Below are 16182 nucleotides of genomic sequence, written 5' to 3'. Positions count from 1 at the left end.
ACATTTAATTGGGATGGCTCATTTACAGATTCAGAGGTTCAGTCCATTATCATCATGACAGGGAGCATGGTAGCTTGCAGGTAGACATGGTGCTGGAAAAGTAGCTGAGAGTCCTACATCTTGCAGGCAATAGGAAGTTGACTGAGACACTTGGTGGTATCCTGAGTATAGGAAACCTCAAAGTCCACCCCCATAGTGACACACTTCCTCCAACAAGGCCATACCCACGTCAACAAAGCCACATCTTCTAACAGTGCCACTCCCTATGGCCAATTATGGGGGCCAATTACATTCAAACTGCCACAAAATGGAAATGGAAAGATTCAGCTGGTGATGACTGGGACCATGGGTGACACTGCAGACATCATAAAGACGCCTGGCAGCCCTTTTATTTCTATTTCTCCCCAACTCCAATTCCATACACCAGCAGGTCTATCTGTGACAGGTCTCCAAGGCTCTTCAGGCCCTGAGAGCAACTGGCTAACACAGGTCTTTTCATAGCCCAAGCCTGAACCCTGCTGGGGAATATGATCTCAAGGTGTGTGACTTTTGTTTATGTTGCATTTGTCTAACTCTGTGAAGCTGTGTTACTGTGTCTGTCTAAAACACCTGATGGTCTAATAAAGAACTGAATGGCCAATAGCAAGGCAGAAGAAAGGACAGGCAGGGCTGGCAGGCAGAGAGAATAAATAGGAGAAATCTGGGAAAAGAATCAAGGAGCAAGAGAAGGAGAGGAGGATGCTAGGGGCCAGCCACCCAGTCAGCCACGGAGAAAGAGTTGAAGTAAGATACACAAAAGTAAGAAAAGGTAAAAGCCCAGAGGCAAAAGACAGATGGGACAGTTTAAGTCAAGAAAAGCTGGCAAGAAACAGGCCAAGCTAAGGCCAGATGTTTATAACTAAGAATAAGCTTCCGTGTGTGATTTATTTGGGAGCTGGGTGGTGGGCCTCCAAAAGGACAGAAACAACCAACAACACTTTAGTGCTCCAATGTGGGCCTATAGAAAGCTGAACTACAGAACCCTGTGTTACTGAAGGCATTAAATCATGCCTATCCTTCTGCCCATCCTGTTCCAGGACACCTCTGGCATGTGTACTTACTCCCAAGTACTCTGTGGTTAGAAGCTTCTCTCCTGAGAGTTCTCCAAGCTGGGGCTGGATCAGTTCATCTTTGTCCAGGTCAGCTTCCATGATGTCATGATCCTCCTGTTTCAAGGGAGACAGGGTGAGAGTTTGGGATACCCACTCAGCCACACTCCCCCCAGAGTGTACAGACAGCTGCTGGGAAATGAGGTCCCAGAAGCTATCTGTCCCCTGCTCACAACCCCTCCATAAAGACAAAGGAGCAGAGCTGACAACCCCTGAGGAAGCTAGGTACTTCCACAGCTGCAGACACGAAGAGGTCTAGGCCCCTTGGTAGCCCTCACAGCAGAACCATCTCTGTCTCGGAGAGGGCAAGGGATCAAGTCAAAGGCCAAGCAGTCGGCTCATCAACAACTGGGAAACACTTCCGCATACACAGGCCTTGTGAGGCTGTGGGGTGGTACATGACAGGCTTGTTCTCCAGTGTCTGCAGGTCATAAGAAGACTCAGCACTTTGGTCTCAGTTACTGAGTAAGAAAATGGGCCGGGAGAGATGGCTTATCTCAATGGTTGAGTGCTCTGTAACCATGGGGAGCTGTGTTCAGATCTCAGTACCTACGTGATAAGCTGGTGTCGTCCTGCATATGCCTGTAACTCAGTGTGGCAGAAGGGAAGACAGCAGAGACAAGGGGATCACTGGGGCTTGCTGGCTACTAGCCTAGACCAAAAAAGGAGAGCTCCAGGTTTAGGGAGAGACTGCCTCAAAAGAATGAAGATAGAGTGATAAAGGGCACCCATTGCCATCCTCTGGCCTCTGTACATGGACATATATATTCACATCACACATGTGCTCCAACACACACACACACACACACACACACACACACACACACACACACACACACACACCGAGAGTGAAATAACAAACACATTAACGTTTGGAAAACGTTGCAGTAAAATGCACACACACCACTGTGGCTCTGAGGTCTATCACCTTCACGAGTCAACCAGTGGCAAAGGAGATAACCCTGCAAGTCCAAGAGGAGGTGCCAGCGGAGGACTGGCCAAACAAGGCACCTGAAAACTATCTACGGCTGCTATATCAGTGAGTCTATCAGTGACTCAGGCTTGGATGTGGTGAAGGTACTCCTAACCCAAGGGAGCAGTCAGTGCAGCATCCAGCTGACAATGAGAATTTCAGTTAGACTCACAACAGACAACAGGGCAACTCAGCAAACAGAGAAGGAGGTTTTGCTTCTGGGAAAGATGGTGGGTATACCTCCCCTTCTCCTGCTGTCAAGTACGACTAACCCTGACGCTACAAACCCACAAGACCCTGGAGATGGAGAGAAAGCTCTGGAGCGGCAGGGGCCTTACACCTGTCAGACTTGGTGCCCAAGAAGCCAGCAACAGAAGTCAACGGGAAAGACAAGCTCCTCTGAAGCCTGCTCTCTCTAGCCAAGAGACAAGAAAGGCGGCACTAAGAGGTCAGACATGTTCTAGAAAATAACTACCTCAGAAAACACTGTGACCAGTGTCCAACCATGCCAGCAAGGGCCTCTAATTCTCGGGCTTCTGCCCTCCAAGACTGATGACGCATCTTCATCTCTACGTGGTGTATTGGAGAAAGCCATGCAGGGGGCATTTCATCTGTGTTGGGCAGTGCAGAGTCCCCCACTGCTCAGTGAGTAGATACCAGACAGAACAAAGGCTGCCCAAGTGACAGTGAATTGGTGTCTCCTGCCAGTGACGAGTAATAATGAGGCAATCCTGTCCCTTCTAGCTAGAGATATTAGTAGAAGCCTAGGAGGGACTCTGAACCATCTGCCTACAGCCACAGAAATAATGGGGGTTATCCATCTGGAACCCAGTGAGGCCAAAAGTCTGGACACCTTCGGTGTTGAGTCTGTCCTCAGGGGGTACTGAGGTGACTTGTGTCAGTGTCTGATCCCTGTAAACCAGCAGGGGGAGGGTGAAGGGGCAGGGCCTTGCGACAAGGCTACCTCAGAGGTACATACATAAGCCCCCACAGAGGCATTTCTGTGGTGGTATTGTGTTTCCCAAAATATTGTGTACCTTAATAAACTTATCTGGGGTCAGAGAACAGAAAAGCCACAAGATACTTAGGCTAGAAAATGTTAGCACACGCCTTTAATCCTAGCATTCCAGAGACAGAAATCCCTCTGGATCTCTGTGAGTTCAAGGCCGCATTGGAAACAGCCAGGCATGGTGACTCATGCCTTTAATCCCAGAAAGCAGCCTTTAATCCCAGGGAGTGGTGGTAGAAAGCAGAAAGGTTTATAAGGCGTGAGGACCAGAAACTAGCAGCATTTGGCTGGTTAAGCTTTTGGCTAGTTAAGCATTCAGGCTTTGGAGCAGCAATTCAGCTGAGACCCATTCTGGATGAAGACTCAGAGGCCTCCAGTCTGAGGTACAAGACCAGCTGAGGAATTGGCAAGGTGAGATAGCTGTGGCTTGTTCTGTCTCTCTGATCTACCAGCATTCACCCCAATAACTGGCCTTGGGTTTGATTTTATTAATAAGACTCTCTAAGATTCATGCTACACATTTCTGTGTCATCCTGTCCCCACCCTGGGCCACCTGGCCTTCCACTCCGGCAGTGCTTGTTTGTCGGGTAGGAGGTAGGAGAAAGGGGATGGTGTGGCTCACCCTGGGCCAGACCAAGTTTCTGGCAAGTTCTGTTCAATTGCAACTGTGAGCCTTGGACTTCCCAGTCAAGTTGTTTTGGTTGTTTGTGTCTTATGATGACTTTAAAATAAATGCCCAGCTTTCTGATCCGCCATATATGGTGGAACCACCGCCAAGATGCAGATTTTCTTTCTTTCTTTTTTTTTTTTAAATTTTTTTTTATTTTTTGAGAAAGGGTTTCTCTGTGAAGTTTTGGTGCCTGTCCTGGATTTTACTCTGTAGACCAGAGTGGCCTCGAACTCACAGAGATCCGCCTGGCTCTCCCTCCTGAGTGCTGGGATTAAAGGCATGTGCCACCACCTCCCAGCAAGATGGAGATTTTCGTGAAGACCCTTACAGGGAAAACCATCACGCTCAAGGTTGAAGCCTCGAACACTATAGAAAATGTAAAGGCCAAGATCCAGGATAAGGAAGGAATTCCTCCTGATCTTTGCTGGTGAGCAGCTGGAAGATGGCCGTACTGTGTCTCACGACAACATTCAAAAGGAGTCCCCCTTTCATCTTGTGCTGAGACTTTGTGGTTATGCCAAGAAAAGGAAGAAATCTTACACCACTCCCAAGAAGAAGCAGCACAACAGAAAAAGGCTAAGTTGGCTGTGCAGAAGTACTGTAAGATGGACGAAAATGACAGAATTAGTTGCCTTCGTCCACAGTGTGCTTCTGATGAGTGTGGTGCTGGAGTTTTCATGGCTAGCCACTTTGACAGACATTACTGTGGCAAGTGTTGTCTGACGTACTGCTTCACCAAACCAGAAGACAAGGAATTGTGTATGGATAAATAAAAAGACAGGGAAAAAATAAAATAAATGCCCAGCAGGAAGGTCGGTGGTTCCTTTGTGAGTTACAAGGCCAGCCTGGCCACAGCCCTGAGTTTCAGGCCATTCAGGGCTACATAGTGAGACCCTGTCTCACACAACAAAACACAAACAGACAAAAACAAAATTCATCCAAGATTTAATTCTTAGCTGGGTGTAGGGCACATTTAAGTGCCAGCAAGTGAGAAGGCAGATGAAGCCCCATAGGCTAAGACAATTTTGAAAAAGTAGGACAGGAGAGGAGCTACCACACAGCCAGAGTATTCCAGATTGTGTTGCTGGAAGATGGGCAGACAGACTCACTAAAAACAGAGGAGGACTCAGAAATAGACCTACTCAAACGTTCCCAACAGACTGTTTGTTTTTCTTTCTTTTTTTGAGTCTGGAACCCTCCCATGTTGCACTGCACGGTCTTGAACTCTTGGATTCAAGTGATCCTTCTAAACAGCTAAGACTACAAGTCCACTTCACTGTACCTGGCCAGCTTTCAACTGATTTTTGACAAAAGAACACTGTAAGAGATACAGTAAACACTCACTACACTGCCTGGGAAAAAGAAAGAAGAAGAAAATGTCTTTATGTATTCAGGACAAATGCAAATTTCCCCATGAGTATTACTTTTTTTTCGAGATGGTTTCTTTGTGTAACAGTCCTGACTGGCCCGGAACTCACAGAGATGTATGTACCTGCCTCTGCCTCACCAGTGCTGGGAATAAAAGCATGCACCACTACTGTCTGGCTCCCATGAGTATTTTTGATCTGTGATTGGCTGAAACTTCAGGTGCAGAATCTGTGAACACCAAGGGCTGTCTGAAGACACCACTAGGCTGTGTACGAACAGGAAATGTGTGACACCAAAGGCTGACTGAAGACATCACTAGGCTGTGTGTGAACAGGAAATGTGTGACACCAAAGGCTGACTGAAGACATCACTAGGCTGTGTGTGAACAGGAAATGTGTGACACCAAGGGCTGACTGAAGACATCACTAGGCTGTGTATGAACAGGAAATGTGTGACACCAAGGGCTGACTGAAGACATCACTAGGCTGTGTGTGAACAGGAGTGTGGACACCAAGGGCTGACTGAAGACATCTGTTTATGAACAGAGAGGAGTGTGGACTGCCTCGGTCTCTTAAGGACCCAGGGTTCCTGGTATCTGGCTGTGACCACTCCACAGGGTACAGTGAGTGAAGGGAGGACGGGCCAGGACTATAGTCTGGAATCCACAGGTTCATTCTTTTCTCTTTCCTGTTTTTGTCTAATAACAGGTCGAGAATCCATGTTTGTCCAACCCAGAAAGCAGGCTCTCGTCACTGCTGTGAGCTTGGTCTAGGCCCGGATCCAGTCTTCACAGTGAGGAAAGCCACAAGCACCACCAGATGACCCGTCATCCTGAAATTTCACTCGGAGTTCCCAAAAGGTAATGCTATCTACAAACCCCTAGTCCAGGGTTACCTCTGGGAGGGGTAAGATTTATGGTGCCTGGCTTGGAGTTGAGTTTACAAAAATAGCAACACCTTAGGGATCAAATAGCATGTGTACATTATGTGATTATTTCAGGAAAGTGACTGTTCCTTGGGAACCAAGGCAGCGGGCTCTGCGGTCTGGTGAGTGGCAGGCATGTGGACCAGGTAGTATTTCACCTCCTCTCTAGGGAGCAAGCCTTGGAGGCCTCAGCTGGAAATGGGCATGTGAATCACAGTTTCATGAGGTATTGGTGATACACCACTTCCCTGCCAAGAGGGAAAATGAAACACTAAGAAACAACCAAAGTCCACATTCCACCTCAAAGACAAAGAAACTCAATGGCTGACCTCAGCCAATACCTGCAGAAGTATTGCTTTCCCCGGGACAACAAGAACATATGTAAGACCCATTCACTTGCAAATCAACCTATATGTACCCAAACTTGCCAACAGCACTCCTTAACTGCAATGACTACAAAGCAAGCTGGTAAGAGAGTCACTTAAATATTCAGCCAATTTTTGTTTTTAAAAGTAACAAGTTAAAAGCTTTTTTAAAAATTGGAAGTACTAGCTGGGGGCGGTGGGGGGTGGGGTGGGGGGAGGGGGAGGAGGGTGTTGGTGGCGCACGCCTTTAATCCCAGCACTCAGGAAGCAGAGCCAGGTGGATCTCTGTGAGTTCGAAGCCAGCCTGGTCTACAGAGCAAGATCCAGGAAAGGCACCAAAACTACACAGAGAAACCCTGTCTCGAAAAACCAAAAAATAAATAAATAAATAATAAAATAAAAAAATAAAAACTTTGTGTGTGTGTGTATACACGTGCGTGCGTGCGTGCGCATTCATGCATATGCATGTGCGTGTGAATGTGGGTACCCGTGGAGCCTTCTTGAGCTGGAATTAAATGTGGCTGTGAACCGCCTAGCCCAGTGTGAGAGCTGGGCACTCAATTTGGGTCTTCTGTAAGAACAATATGCATTCTTACTGAGCCATCTCTCCAGCTTCTCCTACCCCCTTTAAAGACAGGGTTTAAGTAGCCTAGGCTAGCCTTGATCCTAGGATTATAGGTATGTATCACCATACCTGATGTATATGGTACTGGGGTTTGAACCCATGGCTTTGTGCATACTACATAAACATTCTACCAACTGAGCTACACTCCCAGCCCTGAAAGTACTTTATAATCAGGTATTTTGCTAATTGATAACTCTCTCCAACCTTCCAAAACAGGACAGGTTCTGCATGTGGTGGCTAACGTGCACATCACATTAAGGAGAATTCCGTAAGTTGCAGCTTAATGACGTTAGCACGACAGAAAGACCAGGGGCTCACGGCTGACCTACTTACAATGTGGAGAAGCTGCTTCCTCTGCCTCAGTTTCTCTACTGCAACATGCAAGCAAATACTATCTGTGATCTTGGGAACACACTGTTCATGCAAAATGTCCTTGGTTTAGAGTTCTGTATTGAGGTTCTAATTCAGGAAGATGAGATTCTTGTAGATGCCTCCACTTTTCTGTATGTTTGTAAATGGGATCACCTGGCTGCCTCCTTTAAAATCATGACTCGTCAACTGAGGATATTTCTTAAGTCCTTTGCTTTTTCTAAAAAGCCGTGGAACTGTGGAGCTAACGGAGCAGTCACCGTCGGGACTTCTGAGAGGCACACCTCGGGGAAAGGATGCAGTGCTGGCTGCAGAGCCAGCTGTGCCCGCCAGAAAGCACAGCCTGTCAGTGCCAGAGCTGAGGCTACAGGATGAGAAAAGGTCCTCCCCACCCCCCACCCCCCCACCCCACCCCCCCGCCACCCGCAGACGGGGTTTCTCTGTGTAGCCAGCCCTGGCTGTCCTGGAACTCAACCTTTAGACCAGGCTGGCCTCGAACTCAGAGATCCACCTGCCTCTGCCTCCCAAGTGCTGGGATTAAAGGCATGCGCTACCACCACCCAGCTGGGAAAAGATTTTTACCAACTATATCCTCTATCCAATAGAGAGCTAATATCCAAAATATATAAAGAACTCAAAAAACAAAAACAAAAACAAAAACAAAAACACCAACCCAATTAAAAATGGGGTACAATTCTAAACAGAGAATTCTCAAAAGAGAAAACTTAAATGGCTGAGAATCACTTAAAGAAATGTTCAACATAGCCAGGGGGTGGTGGCCCACTCTGTGAGTTCGAGGCCAGCCTGATCTACAGAGTGAGTTCCAGGATAGGCTCTAATAGCTACACAGAGAAAACCCTGTCTCAAAAAACAAACAAACAAAAAACAACAACCAACCAAACAAACAAACAAACAAACAAAGAGAAATGTTCAACATTCTTAGCCATCAGAGAAATGCAAGTCAAAATTACTTTGAGATTCCATTTTACAATTGTCAGAATAGTTAAGTCAATAAAACAAACGACATCTCTTGCTGGTGAGGATGTGAAGTAAGGGGAACACTCATCCATTGCTAGTAGGAATGCAATGTGGTAGTTCCTCAGAAATCTGGGACCTGATCTACCTCAAGATCCAGCTATACCACTCCTGAGCACATACCCAAAGGATGCTTCATCCTACCACAGAGACACTTCCTCAACCATGTTCATTGCTGCTCTATTCATAAGAGCCAGGAATTGCAAACAATCTAGATGCCCGACAAGGGTGGATAAATAAAATGTGGTACATTTACATAATGGAACATTACTCAGCATTGAAAATGAAACTGAAGGTAAATGGATGGAATTACAAGAAAAATCATCCTGAGTGAGGTATCTCAGAATCAGAAGGGGAAATTATGATCCATGTCTTGTTCATCCATCATCAGAGGCTTCCTCCTGCAGCAGATGGGAACAAATACACAGACCTACAGCTAGACAACATGCAGAACAAAAGACCTTGAAACACTCAGCCCCCAAAGGAATGTCTCCATCAAAGGCTTTCTCTCAGGACTCAGGGAACCCTGCCGGGAGGGGAGGTGGAAGAGCCAGAGGGGATGGAGGACACCAAAGAAACAAAGCATTCTAGACACAACAGGGCATCTATGAACTGACAGAGACTATGGCAGGGCACAAGGTCTGCACAGGTCTGCACCAGATGGAGTCCTAGAATTGAAATGAGAAGTGAACACATGCCCCAGTCCCTAACCCGAAAGCTATTTCTAGTTGGGAACCACTTGCAGATGAAAAGCTGGAATTCTCCAAGGGAGCCTCACTGGAGAAACAAACTACTCTTAAGGGTAGGCCCCATATCCAGCAGTAGATGGCCAACACAAATGAACTCAATGGCTTCCTTGGGTTCTTTTCCTCCTAATGTTATGTCAGGGCTTTTGTTAAAGCCTCACAGGCCCTTTGCACATATACGATGGCTTCTGGTTTTGTGTTTTTACGGCATCCCTGTGTGTGTGCGAGTATGTGACTCGGTCTACAAGCATTTCTTGTGGGTTTTTTTTTTGTTTTTTGTTTTTTGTTTTTGTTTGTTTGTTTTTTTGTTGTTGTTTTTTTTGTTTTTTTTGTTTTTTTTTTTTTGAGACAGGGTTTCTCTGTGTAGCTTTGCGCCTTTCCTGGAACTCACTTTGTAGCCCAGGCTGGCCTGGAACTCACAGAGATCCGCCTGGCTCTGCCTCCCGAGTGCTGGGATTAAAGGCGTGCGCCACCACCGCCCGGCTCTTGTGTTTTTTTCTTTGGCTCTTTTTCTTGTTTGGTTGTTTTGTCCTGTTCTGATTTGCTTACTTTTGTTATATCTTATTTTCTTTTATTATTACTCCTTACATGCCTATTTGTTTTCCAAGGAGAGATAGAAAGGGTGTGGATCTGGGAGAGGGGAAACCATAATCAGGATATACTTTATTTTAAAAAATCTATTTTCAGCCGGGCGGTGGTGGTGCATGCCTTTAATCCCAGCACTCGGGAGGAAGAGGCAGGCGGATCTCTGTGAGTTCGAGGCCAGCCTGGATTACAGAGTGAGTTCCAGGACAGGCGAAAAGCTACACAGAGAAACTCTGTCTCGGAAAAAAAAAAAATCTATTTTCAATTAACAAACAAACAAACAAACCCAGAGCTAACTGCAGTTCCAGCCATGCTCTAGAAGTTAGTGCTGGCAGAGAAGCCTGAGGCTGCGGCTACAGAGGAACCCCCACATGCTGGGGGACATAGGAAAGCTCCTACAAGGCACAGTGCTTGCTAACAGCAAGCGACACAGGCTCCACTTTTTGACTGTCAAATGTGTGTGAGCACAGGCAGGGAGGACGGCTGAGGTGTGTGAGTGAGCACGGGCAGGGAGGACGGCTGAGGTGAGTGAGCACGGGCAGGGAGGACGGCTGAGGTGAGTGAGTGAGCACGGGCAGGGAGGACGGCTGAGGTGAGTGAGCACGGGCAGGGAGGACGGCTGAGGTGTGTGAGTGAGCACGGGCAGGGAGGACGGCTGAGGTGAGTGAGCACGGGCAGGGAGGACGGCTGAGGTGTGTGAGCACGGGCAGGGAGGACGGCTGAGGTGAGTGAGCACGGGCAGGGAGGACGGCTGAGGTGTGTGAGTGAGCACGGGCAGGGAGGACGGCTGAGGTGAGTGAGCACGGGCAGGGAGGACGGCTGAGGTGAGTGAGTGAGCACGGGCAGGGAGGATGGCTGAGGTGTGTGAGCACGGGCAGGGAGGACGGCTGAGGTGAGTGTGTGAGCACGGGCAGGGAGGACGGCTGAGGTGAGTGAGCGAACACGGGCAGGGAGGACGGCTGAGGTGTGTGAGTGAGCACGGGCAGGGAGGACGGCTGAGGTGAGTGAGCACGGGCAGGGAGGACGGCTGAGATGTGTGAGCACGGGCAGGGAGGACGGCTGAGGTGAGTGAGCACGGGCAGGGAGGACGGCTGAGGTGAGTGAGTGAGCACGGGCAGGGAGAACGGCTGAGGTGAGTGAGCACGGGCAGGGAGGACGGCTGAGGTGTGTGTGTGAGCACGGGCAGGGAGGACGGCTGAGGTGAGTGAGCACGGGCAGGGAGGACGGCTGAGGTGTGTGTGTGAGCACGGGCAGGGAGGACGGCTGAGGTGTGTGAGCACGGGCAGGGAGGACGGCTGAGGTGAGTGAGCACGGGCAGGGAGGACGGCTGAGGTGTGTGAGTGAACACGGGCAGGGAGGACGGCTGAGGTGTGTGAGTGAGCACGGGCAGGGAGGACGGCTGAGGTGTGTGAGTGAGCACGGGCAGGGAGGACGGCTGAGATGTGTGAGCACGGGCAGGGAGGACGGCTGAGGTGAGTGAGCACGGGCAGGGAGGACGGCTGAGGTGAGTGAGTGAGCACGGGCAGGGAGAACGGCTGAGGTGAGTGAGCACGGGCAGGGAGGACGGCTGAGGTGTGTGTGTGAGCACGGGCAGGGAGGACGGCTGAGGTGAGTGAGCACGGGCAGGGAGGACGGCTGAGGTGTGTGAGTGAGCACGGGCAGGGAGGACGGCTGAGGTGAGTGAGTGAGCACGGGCAGGGAGGACGGCTGAGGTGAGTGAGCACGGGCAGGGAGGACGGCTGAGGTGAGTGAGCACGGGCAGGGAGGACGGCTGAGGTGTGTGAGTGAGCACGGGCAGGGAGGACGGCTGAGGTGTGTGAGTGAGCACGGGCAGGGAGGACGGCTGAGGTGTGTGTGTGAGCACGGGCAGGGAGGACGGCTGAGGTGTGTGAGTGAGCACGGGCAGGGAGGACGGCTGAGGTGTGTGAGTGAGCACGGGCAGGGAGGACGGCTGAGGTGTGTGTGTGAGCACGGGCAGGGAGGACGGCTGAGGTGAGTGAGCACGGGCAGGGAGGACGGCTGAGGTGAGTGAGCACGGGCAGGGAGGACGGCTGAGGTGTGTGAGTGAGCACGGGCAGGGAGGACGGCTGAGGTGAGTGAGTGAGCACGGGCAGGGAGGACGGCTGAGGTGAGTGAGCACGGGCAGGGAGGACGGCTGAGGTGTGTGAGTGAGCACGGGCAGGGAGGACGGCTGAGGTGTGTGAGTGAGCACGGGCAGGGAGGACGGCTGAGGTGTGTGTGTGAGCACGGGCAGGGAGGACGGCTGAGGTGAGTGAGCACGGGCAGGGAGGACGGCTGAGGTGAGTGAGCACGGGCAGGGAGGACGGCTGAGGTGTGTGAGTGAGCACGGGCAGGGAGGACGGCTGAGGTGAGTGAGTGAGCACGGGCAGGGAGGACGGCTGAGGTGAGTGAGCACGGGCAGGGAGGACGGCTGAGGTGTGTGAGCACGGGCAGGGAGGACGGCTGAGGTGAGTGAGTGAGCACGGGCAGGGAGGACGGCTGAGGTGAGTGAGCACGGGCAGGGAGGACGGCTGAGGTGAGTGAGCACGGGCAGGGAGGACGGCTGAGGTGTGTGAGCACGGGCAGGGAGGACGGCTGAGATGTGTGAGCACGGGCAGGGAGGACGGCTGAGGTGTGTGAGCACGGGCAGGGAGGACGGCTGAGGTGAGTGAGCACGGGCAGGGAGGACGGCTGAGGTGAGTGAGCACGGGCAGGGAGGACGGCTGAGGTGAGTGAGTGAGCACGGGCAGGGAGGACGGCTGAGGTGTGTGAGCATGGGCAGGGAGGACGGCTGAGGTGTGTGAGCACGGGCAGGGAGGACGGCTGAGATGTGTGAGCACGGGCAGGGAGGACGGCTGAGATGTGTGAGCATGGGCAGGGAGGACGGCTGAGATGTGTGAGCATGGGCAGGGAGGACGGCTGAGATGTGTGAGCACGGGCAGGGAGGACGGCTGAGGTGTGTGAGCACGGGCAGGGAGGACGGCTGAGATGTGTGAGCACGGGCAGGGAGGACGGCTGAGGTGTGTGAGCACGGGCAGGGAGGACGGCTGAGATGTGTGAGCATGGGCAGGGAGGACGGCTGAGATGTGTGAGCACGGGCAGGGAGGACGGCTGAGATGTGTGAGCACGGGCAGGGAGGACGGCTGAGGTGTGTGAGCACGGGCAGGGAGGACGGCTGAGGTGAGTGAGCACGGGCAGGGAGGACGGCTGAGGTGTGTGAGTGAGCACGGGCAGGGCACTGTCTCTCACAGGTACTGCTTCACAGTGGCTCTTCCCCAGTTCAAAAGGGAAGAGCAGTGGTGGCCGCACTTTGGTGTCCTGCAGATGCAAAGCACAGCCCTCACCTCACAGGACTAGGGTTTACTCTTGAGACAAGTCAGAGTGAAGGGCTCGGGAAATCATGAGCCCCAAATCTCACAGCAGGAACATGGGTATGAAGTTTGTATAGTTGGAGAACAAAACAGAGCCATAAATCACGGCATTTCCCAAATATGCTGGTGGGACTATTAGCAGGTGGGTTACAGCAATTTGGAGAAACCCCTGCCACAGGTCTCAGACACTATCTGCTGACATTCTTAGCTTGGGGGTTGGTGGGAGCTGGAGCGCCAACAGGATTTACCTGTTAGTTACGATATTATTTACATCAGACACAAAGATGGGCAATGAAGGAGGCTGAAGACAGCAGGGGGTCATTTTGCTTCGGATCTGCAACATTCCAACTCTTCACAACCACCAAGTTCTAATCAGTTAATCATCCTCACAGAACCTTTAATACAGCTGTGGCTTCTTCCTGGGAATCTAAGTTCATAGCCAGATGTATCCATGAGCTGGTTACCTGGTGAGCTTCTCTGAGCGACTCATGAATGCCCACAGAAAAGAGTGCTTAAAAATCCACAGTGAACAAGGAAATGCTTGGAGAATAAATGCCTCTTTAGGGTGGGTCTTAAATACCATTGTTGGAGAATTTTACTAAAATTACTGCCTTTATGTTCTGGGGCAGAATGTACCAGGTTACTGGAGTGCAGTGATAACAATTACTCCAAGAATTAAGAATGCCTTAGGAAAAAAAAAAGTTCACTGAGCTGAGATGAATCGACGCTTTAAGACGAGGCTTCCCCACAGCAGTCCATGATCTTATGACACTACAAGATTCTTAACTGGAGGCTTCGATACATAATACTCCAGACAAACCAGATCCTAAGCAGCTGGCCTGAAAACAGAAACAGGGTTGACCACTCAATGCATCTGAAAACTCAGATTCCGCAGATAGAGCGCAGGCAGCAGAATGGACTCAAGTGAGTCTCCAGCCTGAATTGAAAGAATTACAGACTGACTAGCGTCTGAACCTGAGACAGCTTCTCAGCGGGCTGAGCTGTAAGCCCCACTCTTTGTAAACACATAGGAAAGCCCTCCACATGGGAGAGCTTGCAGGGGTGGACCGAGGTGACGGGGCGGGTGTTGTGACCTGCAGGTTTCCCGTGCAGAGGGCCCTGTCTCCATCTGTAGTAGCTGTCCTCCTGCGCCTGGGCCAAGGCCTGGGCTGTGAGCCGGCTCTGGATCCTTAAGGGCTCTCATGGTGGTGCCCGGCTGCTATCAACACCAACTTTCTCATTTACAAAATGCTTCCGGCCTCCTGATGGCCAGTGTGACAACCAGACCAGTTCAATAACCAGCCACCAGGAGAAACCAGGGAGACTACACTCCGTTTCTGACATCAAGTTTACTGCTTCGGCTGCTCAATTTGCTCCCAATTCTAAGCAAAAAAGGGCAAGAAATATGGAAGTGCTGTTAATGATGCCACAGGAGGACCGAGACCCAGCAATATATTTAATATATAGAATCAGAGGTGACTTGGAGGCTTGACAGGACCGGAAGTGACCACAGCAGAAGCTTCTGTGAGGTCAGAGGGCAAGGACCTTGCCTTGGAGCAGCTCTGTAGAAACCACACATGGTGTGGACAGAGGCAAGGGGCAGCACACACCTCTTGGCTCCTCATACAGGGACTGTGGAAATCACTTCCATGTTCACCAGAAAGTTCTTACCGTCTTACTGTAAGTACTCATGATATATGTTTTCCTGTAAGCAAAGACTGGAGAATGGGCAGCATGACTCCCTAGTTGGCTATTAAACTCTCCCTTGGTGTTGGATCAGTCAGAGAGCCACTGAGACCGTACTTAGGCCTGCTGTCTGGGACACTCCTCAGACATCCTGGACCTACTGGATGACTGCAGTGAATTGCCCAGCTTCTGAAATCACAGCCTCGGGTTCTCAACCTGCTTAACGCTGCGACCTTTAACACAGCTCCTCATGCTGTGGTGACCCCCACCATAACATTATTTTCGTTGCTACTTCAAAACTGTAATTTTGCTACTGTTATGAATCGTAATGTAAATATCTGATATGCGACCCCCGTGAAAGGGCTGTCTGGCCCCCAAGGGTTTGCAACCCACATGCTGAGAACCATGGTACTAGACTTTCTGCTATCACAAGCCTCAGGGACTTCAGACGAGTCTGCAGTTATTCCCATCTAGGCCAGAGGAGCGCACTTCCTTCCTGCGGCCCAGCACAAGGGCGGGCGGGCACAACTTGTGTTGCAAGCCAGGGCTGTGATTGGTCCAAAGGGCTGTGCTGAATACAAGCTCTCCTGTGCTGCCTCTGCTGGCGTGGACACCGGTCAGTGACAGGCTCCTGTCCTCCAGGACAACAGCAGACACGCAGGGCAGACACGGACACGGCAGGGCGGACACGGACACGGCAGGGCGGACACGGACACGGCAGGGCGGACACGGACACGGACACGGCAGGGCGGACACGGCAGGGCGGACACGGACACGGCAGACACGGACACGGCAGGGCAGACACGGACACAGCAGGGCAGACACGGCAGGGCAGACACGGACACGGCAGGGCAGACACGGCAGGGCAGACACGGACACGGCAGGGCGGACACGGACACGCAGGGCAGACACGGACACGCAGGGCAGACACGGACACAGCAGGGCAGACACGGCAGGGCAGACACGGACACGCAGGGCAGACACGGACACGGCAGGGCAGACACGGACACGCAGGGCGGACACGGACACGCAGGGCGGACACGGACACGCAGGGCAGACACGGACACGGCAGGGCGGACACGGACACGGCAGGGCGGACACGGACACGGCAGGGCGGACACGGACAGCCGCGGGTCAGCAGGCTGAGCTGTGAAGGCAACAAGGCAGAGCACTCCAAGTTCCTCCTTACCTAACCACAATTCCTTTCTTTCCTTACACCATGTGAGTCCTGAGACAGAACTTGGGCCGTAAGCCTTGGCAGCAAGCACCTTCACCCACGGAGCCATCTCGCCGCCCATTAAAAACATT

At 51.3% G+C, this 16182-nt stretch overlaps 1 protein-coding gene and 1 pseudogene across 4 annotated transcripts in view; one reads left to right on the top strand and one right to left on the bottom strand.

The window, feature by feature from the left end:
• Armc9 (armadillo repeat containing 9) overlaps nt 1–16182 on the bottom strand; it is a 125796-nt gene that overhangs the window by 18501 nt on the left and 91113 nt on the right. For all 4 annotated transcript variants that reach the window (XM_059278172.1, XM_059278173.1, XM_059278175.1 and 1 more), the window contains one exon: nt 1101–1205. In XM_059278172.1, coding sequence (XP_059134155.1) covers nt 1101–1205 — 105 coding nt within the window. The remainder of the gene's footprint in view (nt 1–1100; nt 1206–16182) is intronic.
• Nucleotides 4103–4576, top strand: LOC131923230 (ubiquitin-ribosomal protein eS31 fusion protein-like; annotated as a pseudogene).

Source organism: Peromyscus eremicus, chromosome 13 (genome assembly GCF_949786415.1).
Source record: "Peromyscus eremicus chromosome 13, PerEre_H2_v1, whole genome shotgun sequence".
NCBI lineage: Eukaryota > Metazoa > Chordata > Mammalia > Rodentia > Cricetidae > Peromyscus > Peromyscus eremicus.
The sequence above is the reverse complement of the archived record's forward strand: the minus strand, read 5'-3'. Positions and strand labels throughout refer to the sequence as shown.